The 10,741-nt window shown below is 46.2% G+C and overlaps 1 protein-coding gene across 1 annotated transcript; it reads left to right on the forward strand.

Moving 5' to 3' along the window:
- The first annotated feature begins 2,420 nt into the window (after positions 1–2,420).
- LOC113615964 (melanoma-associated antigen B16-like) lies at positions 2,421–3,536 on the forward strand. Its single transcript, XM_027099057.1, is given in 3 exon segments — positions 2,421–2,995; positions 3,057–3,298; positions 3,301–3,536. Coding segments are annotated over 3 exon segments (1,053 nt in total).
- The last annotated feature ends 7,205 nt before the right edge of the window (positions 3,537–10,741 follow it).

The following is a 10,741-nucleotide window of genomic DNA, read 5'->3' on the forward strand; positions in this document are numbered from 1 at the left end:
CCACTTAGCAATGTGTCTATACAAGGCTCTTTCCTATAGAAAGTTAAGTCTTTTAGAAAAGGTTTCCAACTGTCTGGAGAAGGGACCCAACGGGAAGGTGACTTTTGTTTTGTTTTGTTTCTGTTTCTGTTTTTTAAATTCACGGTGCTTCATCTTCACTACCCAGCATCCAGCCTGAACTTGGACTCAGGGACTCAGTCTGTATGAGGGTCACACAGGGGCAAAAGCATAGAGATTGGCAAGGCAGTGGCATCGTCTAGGAAGTAATTAATCAAAAAGACTGGAGCCAAGATATGGACCCTAAGTGAGAACGGTGGGAACCACTTACCCCAGAAGAGAGGGACCCCATAGAGCCTGCTCCTGTTGTCAACCTTGGAAGACTCCCAGCAGAGGTGGCTAGAAATGGCCTCGGGAATCTAAAGGTGGTGATAGAGGGCCTTGAGTTGAGGAGATGCAGCCTCAGGTTAACAGAGGGAGGAGCCTCAGGCCATGTAAAGCCCGGGTAAGACACTGAGTCAGAACTGAGGAATGGAGGGCACTCTAAGAGTTATGCCACCCCGTTGGCGATGGGGAGCCCCGGGATAACTATTAGACAGAGGCTCCCTCTGACTTTGTCCTCTCGCGAGTTTGACCCGGGTGAGGGTCTTGGTGTATGGGGTACAACCTCAGCTCTGCGGAGGGAGGAATCCTTGATCCTGCAGTGATTCTGGGTGAAGACACCGAGTGCGTTAAGTACCCCAGAATACAAGGAGCCCCACAGAACCTCACTCCTGCTGTCGTTCCCGCGAGAACCAGGCACCACTTCGCGTGGGGGGAGGAGGCGAGGGGGAGCGGAGCGGAAGGGACACGCCCTGACGTCCGGGAGGACGGTTGGCGAAGGCAGATATTGAAAGCTGAGGGTTCTATTCGCGGAATGAGTAGCCCTGCAAGTGGTCAAGTGGCAAGGTGAAGACCCTGAACGAGGGAACTAACCACCCCAGAAGAGAGGGGCGGCCCGCTGAGTAAAGCCCCGTCCCTTTTGTCATCCCGGGGAGCCCCCGGAGTAACTAGAGCCTCAGGAATCTGAGGGCAGCATGGCCACTCGGGGCGTGGCCACGATTCAGCAGAGGGAGGAGGCCCTGGCACAGGGGAGTTTCAGGGTAAGGTGGGCAAGGGGAGTGAGGTGACCAGCTCCGCAGAGTAGAGGGGACGCTGCAGGTAAAAGTGCAGCCCCCCGTCTGCAGCCCTCGGCGCCGCGAGAATAACTGTCAGACTGAGTTGCCCCCTGACTTCCACCTTGGGTTTGCAGGAAAGTGAGGCCTGTTCTGAGGACTGCTGCCTCGGGTGAGCGGAGGGAGGAGTCTGAGACCCTGCCGGGAGTCAAGGTAAGATGTTGAGTGGGACTGAGGAGATTTCTTCCCCAGAATGGAAAAGGGTCCTCAGAATTCTCTTGTGAGTCCCAGGAGGAGGAGGGGCTGGCCAGGAGTGACTTCCTCTGACTTTCGGGATATGAGGATAATGATGATATTGTTCTGAGAGGTGTGGCCCCAAGTAATCAGGCCCTGCCAGAAATCAAGTTAAGATGCTGAGCAGGGACTGGGGGAATCACACCCTGGAGAACAGTGGGGGCCCCATAGAACCCTGTCCCTGTTGTCACACTGGGTAGGCCCTGGAATAGTTGTCAGACTTTGGTGCTTTCTGATTTTGGTTTTGGGAATCTGAGGGCTGTTGTCTCAAGTTAACAGAGAGAGGTGTCTCAGTCTCTGTCAAGGTCAAAAGTCCTGACCTTTAGTGAGGATTGTGGGGACCACACACATCAGAACAACAGAGCCCCAACAGCTGTGCTCCTTTGTCACTTCTGGGAGGCCCGGGCAGGTATGGCCCCATGAGCTGCCCCTCACTTCTCTCCCCTGTCTGTCTCCTCTGTGACTTCCTGGCTGAGAGGCTCTGAAAATAGCTGTCAGTGTGAGTTACCTCCTTTCTTCTTCGTAAGTCAAGTGTCTCAAGAAGATTTAAGCCTCTTTTTGAGGTGACAATCCTTGGGTCAGTAGAGGAAGGAGTCCCAGACACTCCCTGGGATCACAGTGAGGACTCTGAACAAAGACGGAGGGGACCACCCACTGCAGAACAGAAGGGATCCCACAGAGCTTGACCCCACCTGCCCTGTTATCAGCTTTAGGAAGCCTTGGGCTAGGTTGGCTGGCTGCACCCTGAAGAGCCTTCTCGCTCCCTCCTTTGCTTCCTACAGTTCAGGACAGGAGACCTGTGAGGCTCGAGTACTGCCCTAAGGAAAAGATGGATGGAAGCCACTCTTTTCAGAGCTGCCACAGTTGAGTTAACAGATGAGGCCACTCACATCCTCCCTTTCTCCCTAGGTGGTGGTCCTCTTTTACCCAATCTCCTGCCCACATTCCTGTCTGTTGCTGCCGACCAGAGTGAACATGTCTCAGGGTCAAGAGATTCCACATTGCACGCAGGAACAGCACCATGCCCTCAGTGAACCCCAGGGCCTGGAGGCTGCACAGGTCTCCAGGGTGCTGGAGGAGACCTCTCCCTCCTCCTTCCATACTCTAATGCTTGCCTATTTGAATGAGGCTCTGGCTGCTGGGGCACCCAGTACTCCCCACACTCCTCAGAGTGCCTACTCATGTTACACTGTCATTACAACCATCTCATCAAGCAAATCAGATGAGGTCTCCAGCAGCCAGGAAAGGGAGACTGGGTCAACTTCTTCCAAGTCTCTGTCAGAAACTGAGAACTTGCCCACAGACCCTCTAGATGAGAAGGTGATTTTTTTGGTGCAGTTCCTGGGGCAAAAGTATCAAATGAGAGATCTGATCACAAAGGCAGACATGATTGATGATATTATCAGAGAGTACAAGGATGACTTCCTTGAGATCCTCAGGAGAGCCTCTGAGTGCATAGGGCTGGTCTTTGGTATTGATGTGAAGCAAGTGGATCCCACCAGCCACAGCTATGCCCTCATCAACAAACTAAGCCTCACCTATGATCTGAGGCTCAGTGGTGACGAGGGCATGCCCAAGACCGGCCTCCTGATACCTCACCTATGATCCGAGGCTCAGTGGTGACGAGGGCATGCCCAAGACCGGCCTCCTGATAATTATCCTAGGTGTGATTTTCATGAAGGGCAATCGTGCCACTGAGGAGGAGATCTGGAAAGGGTTGAATATGATGGACTTATATTCTGGGAGGAAGCATTTTATCTTTGGGGAGCCCAGGAAGCTTATCACCAAAGATTTAGTGGAAGAACAGTACCTGGAGTACTGCCAGGTACCCAATAGCAATCCTCCACGCTATGAATCCTGTGGGGTCCAAGAGCCCATGATGAAGCCAGCAAAATGAAATTGCTAGAGTTTTTGACCAAGATCCATGAATATGACCCTACTTGCTTCCCATCCCAGTTTGAGGAGGCTTTGAGAGATGAAGGAGAGAGAGAGCCTGAGCTAGAGTTGCAACCAGGGCTGGCAATGCTGCCATGGCCAGGGCACTTTCCAGTGCCATATCCAGTAGCTCCTCCCAGCCCTAGTGAGGTCTGAGGCTGATTCTTCACTTTGTCATTGAAGAGAGCAGTTAACTTCCTAAGTAGTTGAGAGCTGGAGTGTGGCTGTTGGGAAACTATACTTTCTGTTTCTCTTCTATATAGTTAACATGGAGGTTTATTTTCTTTTTGGAGTGAGTTAGTTTTCAAATGTTCCTTTTAATATAACATTTCATTAGCTTCAGAATCTAAGTTTATGAATGACATTGGTCATACATTTATTGCTATTTATGGAATTTAAGAATACAAGTTTTGTTTGTTTGTAAAACAAATTGTAAAACTGACCATCTTCTTTGTGATCTGGAAGAGATAACATGACATTAGAATAGGCATTTCCTTGGCAGTGTCAAAGAACTCAGCAGTAAAATAGTTGGGATCAAGAATAAAAAAAAAACGAAAAGATGGTCAATTCTTGGCTTCCCTTATCCTGTTTAATCTTCTGTTCTGTAAAATTAGATGACATATATATGCCTTTGCTTATCTTGTTTAAGAATGTAAGAGAAATAAATCTTAATAAATTAGACCCCGTGTACAATGGCTCATTTATTCTCCAAACATTAAATCATCATGTGCTCTTTGGAAAGCACTGTGTTAATACTGGGCATGCCCAGATAAACAAGACTTACTACCCACCCATAGAATTTTAGAGTCTAGGAGCAGGAATCATGTAAAGACAATGGTGGATATCCTTTAATACCAAAAGAAAAATTAAAAAGGAATCAGGAGCTGGGGAGTCCATATGAGGGCTGTCAAATATAAATGTCCTGAGACAAGGCAGGCTGAGGCCTTGGGAAACTGCAAGTCCTCCACTGGGAGTTAATTTAATTTAATTTTTTTATTTTTATTGGAGTATAGTTGATTTGCAATGTTGTGTTAGTTTCAGATGTGCAGCAAAGTGAATCAGTTTTATATGTATATCTCCATTCTTTTTCAGATTCTTTTCCAATATAGGTCATTACAGGATATTGAGTAGAGTTCCCTGTGCTATACAGTAGGTCCTTGTTAGTTATCTATTTTATATATAGTAGTGTGTATATGTTAATTGAGCTCTATGATACACTAGATGAGGCTGGGGAAGTGGTGAGCCAGGGGTGTGTCTCAGAGTTGAGAGAGTTGGAATGGAATGGAAAACTGTTCTTACCAGTTACTTTGGGATCATGGGTAAACCAGATCCCTTCTAGGATAAGAATGGAAGATATCCTGCATTATTGTCCAAATGTAGTTGAACATAGTACACAAATTAGGCATTTTATGAGTATCATCTTCAAGGAGTTTGTGAGAAATAAAGGTGATACTTTCTTGAGCTGAGATACCTAGAAGCCACTGGGCTGGCACTCTTTGCCTTGGGCTGGGAGGTCCAGCGTCCACACCATTCAAGGGACATTTTAAATAGGTTATGTTCAGTAAAATTTGGCAAAATCTAAGCAAGGTCTGTATTTTTGGAGGAGGCAAACGAATGAAAATAGGGATGGACTGTTGGAAGGGCAACTGGGAGGGAAGGAAGGAGTTGGTCCTTGACACAAGTTCTAGGATCCAGTTGGGAAATACTCCCCCAAACCCAAATTAAATAATGCATCCCCTAATAAAGAAGATTTAGTAAGGCTTTCTTGGTAAGCAGCAATTTTGGCTGATTTGGTGGGCCATGTCCCAGAGCAGGGCATATTCTCTGACATCTGCTGGATAAATAAATCCCAGAGGGGAAAGTGCTAGTTCCTGGGGTTAAAATAATCATAATAATAACTGCCATCATTAAAAACCCATTGCATACCATGCACTGTACCAGGGGCTTTACATACAATACATACATTCTAAAAGTCCTACATACAAAACCCTTTCACAGATGAAGAACACAAGGCTTGGAGAGCTTGGGAATGTACCCAAGTTCGCAGGCCTAATATGTGACAGAGTTGGAACTAGACCTCTGGTTTGAATTCTTCTAGAGCCCATGCTATTCCACTCCTCTTAGCCTGAGGTCACCATTCTGTCTGTTAACTCATTTCTTACTATTCCATAATGCCTCTCGGGGGATAAAAAGTACCTTGTAGCCAAAGTACTAAAAGTGGGTATAAAGAAGGGATGTGAAAATGAGAATCAAACACAATTTGGAGATTGTTTGTTGGATTCATTTACCCAGGGTACTGTTACCTCAACACCAAGGTTCCTTGAGAGCTGCCTCTGATCAGTAGCTGGCATGTGTGTTCAGTCCGAACACTTTCCCACATTACAGCTCCCTTCCCCTGGGTCTTCCCCAGTGTGCCTTCCTGGCTAACTGTGTAACCTGATCTGCTGACCAGCTCTTCACTGCATCCTCCTCTGAACATTGCATCCTGATCCCAGTAGAGCAGACAGCCCAGAACCACCTTCCTTCTCCCTGACAGAGTATTCCAACTTCCTGCAGGCATTCTTGGCTGACATTTACTATGGGATCCCTCTGATAGCAATAGCCCCTTCTATGTAAAGTTCCCTTTAAACAGTGAAGTTTAGGTACATGGTCAATCTCCTATGGGCTTCTTGGCACAGAACATACTAGTTCCTGGGATGTAAACCTGAAGTAAGAGAAGTTTTTGAAACCATGTAACCATCTTGACGTTTGCAGTAGGATTTTTTTTTTTTTTTTTTTTTTGCAGTACGCGGGCCTCTCACTGCTGTGGCCCCTCCCATTGCGGAGCACAGGCTCCGGACGTGCAGGCCCAGCAGCCACGGCTCACGGGCCCAGCCGCTCTGTGGCATGTGGGATCTTCTCAGACCGGGGCACGAACCCGTGTCCCCTGCATCGGCAGGCGGACTCTCAACCACTGCGCCACCAGGGAAGCCCTGCAGTAGGATTTTAATGGGGTGCCATATTTGAGACTAGCCACTGAAAAGAGACAGCAATGAGTGAGCATATGTTGGTGGTCAAAAACCAAGGCTTCCCCCTTAAGAGGCAAATGGGGCAAGGTCATGGAGATCACTGTGTAAGCAAACAGCCAATGTAACTGGGCTGGGAACTATCTTTATGTCTCCTGGAGACAGATATTTCTTACCTTGTATGCAGTGTACCTCCTCTACTGAGGATGGGACTTTGTAAATAGATGGGGTTAGTGAATGACGGCAGACAGTTGAGACAGACCATGAGTACCATGCATAGTAGAAACGGATATACAATTTCAAGTAGGGGGAAATTGGAGGGGGGATGCCTTAGTGGCTAGTTAGCTCAGTGACTGTAAGAGGCTAGGTATGGACATGTCTTAAAAAACAATCAGGTGGTATCTTTAAACCCAGACTGCCTTCTATGCTTCCTGAATTTTTGGCATACCAGAGGTAAGTGTCCTGGGGCTGTGTTCGCTGGCATGTGTTGTGACCAGATAGGGGACTGGGAAAGGGTCAGACGTTTGCAGAGTGTGTGGTGTGCTTATAGAGATGGCACACTTCCTTATTAAACTGACAGGAGATTATGGAGATATGTGAGGTCCAAGGAGGGAAGCATTATGTACCATCCTGTTGGCAGCATCCCCACCTCCAAGATGAGGGTGTTAGGGCTTGGAAAGGAGACACCCATGGGAATTCTCAAGTTAGGTAAGGAGTTGTAACACTTTGGGTTTCCTCCGTGGAGGCAGAGACCCTGCCAGGATTATTTTGAATCAGTCAGTGTTACCTCTGGTACTCTGAGTCATTCATTCACCTGGAAAGCACTTACTGAACACATGCTGAAGGCAAACACTAAGTAAACAAAACAAAAGGAGATGGCAAGGCACTTGATTCAGGCTGTAGATGTGAGGATGGTGAGGAGGAGACAGATTTGAGTTTTAGGAGTTGGGGACTATGTGAAAGGGTGAGAGAGAGTCTGTAATGACCCTGAGTTCTGAAGGTTAGCTGACTAGGTAGAAGCTCTTCCTCTTAGCTGAGACTGAGGATAAAGGAGGAGGAAGAGTTGGTGGCAATATGAGTTGGAGGTAGAGATGAAGAAGGGTGTGGTGGATGAGGTCAGTGTGGGCCGTGTATGGTGAGGTTCTGCAGGCTGTCCAGGTGGAGACGTCCAGTGGGCAGTAGAAAACATAGGCCTGGCTATCGGGAGAGGGTCCCCAGCTGCATCTGGAGAGGTCATGTGAGGCCATGGGTGGAGGTAAAATCAAGTATTGTGCATATAGTGGCCTATATTCTGTCTCACCCCCTGCAAACACTGTTGGAAACCACAATTACACAAAACTTAATAAGTCCAGGGGAGAGTTTAAAGGGAGAAAGTACTCACCCAGAAAACCATCAGTAAGAGAAAGTTTTCCTGTGTTTCCTATAGCTCTCTTTTTTAAGCATGTACTTGTGCCTTTGCCTATAAATTGCCCATGCCTGTGTATTTGTGGCTTATGGTATATAAAAAGTTACATAGCATGAATTTTCAATCTCAGATCCGCCCTCTCAGGTGTCTTCTAGGATTCTACTCTTGATAGCCTTTGTTCAAGGCTAAGCTTACACCCACAATACACAGACAGTTATCTGCTCTAACTAATGTGTCTGTTCTAGGCAGCTGGCAACTCTGCAGTAGCTCAAGTTTCTCATGACATAGAGAGCAAAGGACTGGAGGCAGTCTTAGGCCCATGTCCCTGGAAGTTGGAATTTCATGACATATCTTTTATCTAACCGGGAGACTGTGATTGTCAAAATTTTAGATATGAGCCCACTCATTGCAGCTGAAGCTTTCCCCAGAAATCCAATCCATGAACATAAGGAAGGCCGAGCAGTCTGGGTAAAGTGGGGACTGCAAGCCCACAGCCCTTTCTTCCCCTGGGGACAGTGGGCCCTGACACCCACAGAACTCTTGGCTGCTGCCTGAACACTGCTGGGAAAGCTTGGTGCTAGAAGACCCTGCCTCAGGCATGGACTTCATCTAGGGTTGCCAGCCGTCCTGAACACACAGGACACATCCTCGATGTGATTTTGTCGTGCATTCTATATTGGCTTTTTCAGGAAACCCTTAATGTCCTGTATTCAGCTTTTCTCAATAAGTTACAAAAATTCAGCAGTTAGAGCTGTTTTTCAACCACAGTAATTGGCGATTAAGTCACTTAAGGCGACACTAGCTGAAAAGCATACCTCCACAAATAAAGATCTGGTCTCTCCTGCAGGTTTGGCTGAGGGAAGAGCCAAAGGGGCGCCAGGGGTGGAGGCGGGGGGGCTGTATGTAGAATTAAAGGAAATTTTCACTAAAGAAAAAGCTTTTTTTGGCCATAGTCCCAAGTTGTGAACAGGTAACCACCATTAATTACATGTAGGATCAGTAGAATCAGCTGTCAGTGACTGCCTCTCTTGCAGTACCTAAGCTTCTGAAAGACAGCAAATCAACGACAGCACCAGGCTTCTGAAAATCAGCCAATCAGTGATATCCCCAGGAGCCCCATCCTGGGTGTCAGCCAATCAGTGATACCCCCACCCACACAGTCCTGAACATCAGCCAATCAGCAACAGCCTCACATTTCCAGACAGCGTCCAATCAGCAAGTTCCTCTGTTGGGTAAGCCGCGCTTCTGGAAGTTAGCGGGCGCATAGCAGCCGTACTTTAGTGACTACGGGGTCGCCATTGAAAGTCTGTCAGTGCCTAAACACTCCCGCTTCTAAGCGTTCGGCAGTGCTTGCGTCCCCAAGCTAACCAAAACCTTGTATAGGCTAGGCTCTGGCTTTGTTCTGGAAGACTGCGCCTGGTGAGTAATGCTCCCCCTATAAGGAAACGGGAGGGGTATTTTTTTTTTTTTTTTTTTTTGCGGTACGCGGGCTTCTCACTGTTGTGGCCTCTCCCATTGCGGAGCACGGGCTCCGGACGCGCAGGCTCAGCGGCCATGGCTCACGGGCCCAGCCGCTCCACGGCATGTGGGATCTTCCCGGACCGGGGCACAAACCTGTGTCCCCTGCATCGGCAGGCCGACTCTCAACCACTGCGCCACCAGGGAAGCCCGGGAGGGGTATTTTTGCATCAAATATCAAGTTCAGTTTATTCATAGTTCCTGAGTTCACAGCCCTTTCAACCATTCAACTCCTGTTACTAACTTGTTCGGACTTGTGAGTGACAAACACACTGACTGTGGCCCTGAGATTTTCAAATTAAGTCTTTTTTCATGTATTTTCATTTGTGTACATTTGAACCTTGAAATGCCCAAACACAAGTGTAAATGTCGTGACGAACTTTATGAACAGTGCACCTTTATTAAATGAGAAACAAGTCCTTTCAAAGATTTTTGTGCAGTATGCAGCTGTTCATTCAATATAGAAAATTGTGGAAAATCGGTTATAAACCAGTAAATATACTACAGCTGAGTATGCTAACTGTTTGATTCCCTCAACTAGTAACAGTGACATTAAAAAAAGATCATGTATTATTTTTGTTTGAGACATTCAGATTACAAAGATAAAATCCCAGCAGAAATTGAAATGGCCTTCTACACTGTATATCATCATCAATCTTTCACTTAAAGTTGGAAGCAAATTTTCAAGTGTCACGATTAGATATACTACAATAATGAAAATAGCTTAATTTACATTACAGAGATTATCAAAGATTATCACCTTTTTACGTCATGGCCACAGATGCATGTAATAACAATACCTTTTTCCTTCGCTTATGAAATAGTTTTCTATTGTGAAAAAAGGCTTTCGTATAAAGTTATTGTGAGTAAAGTCCTTTGCAAATGTGACTTCAGAAACAGTAGCAAATTTTTGCAGAGTTCCTTTTTTTTTTTTTTAGTTAGGAGTTAATGAATTAAAGGGGCTAAAGTTGACATAAAGCATGCATGAGTCTATGTTGGCTGTGCTGCCCATATTCTGCATAATGCAATTCAAACAGCACCTGATGTCCTTTTTATTGAAATTGAAGTAAGAATCATAAAATGATGCTTACTTCAGCATTTATATTCTTTGAATTGACTTACTAAAGGATTTTGGTGATTTTGTTAGCATTCAGAATTCTTCAGTTTGCATTCAAATATCCACTGTCTCTCTTAAACAAATGCAGGTGAAAGAAATCTTCAGTTTATTTGAAGCAGTGATACTTTAATTCTGAAGAAAGGGCGACCCCCCATTCTTGTTGACTTCTTAAATAAGCCACAGAGCAAAGTCTACTTATTTCTTGTTCATAGTTATCAATATTTATCTAGCATTAGGATTATGTGCATTGAAAGAAGATCAAGCAGTTATTAAAGTACTCCATTGATTAAAGGAACTTGTTGAATGTGTTAGAGAA

The sequence above is a fragment of the Aethalodelphis obliquidens genome, unplaced genomic scaffold (genome assembly GCF_003676395.1).
Source record: "Aethalodelphis obliquidens isolate GAN/ISIS:26980383/991018 unplaced genomic scaffold, ASM367639v1 scaffold127, whole genome shotgun sequence".
NCBI lineage: Eukaryota > Metazoa > Chordata > Mammalia > Artiodactyla > Delphinidae > Aethalodelphis > Aethalodelphis obliquidens.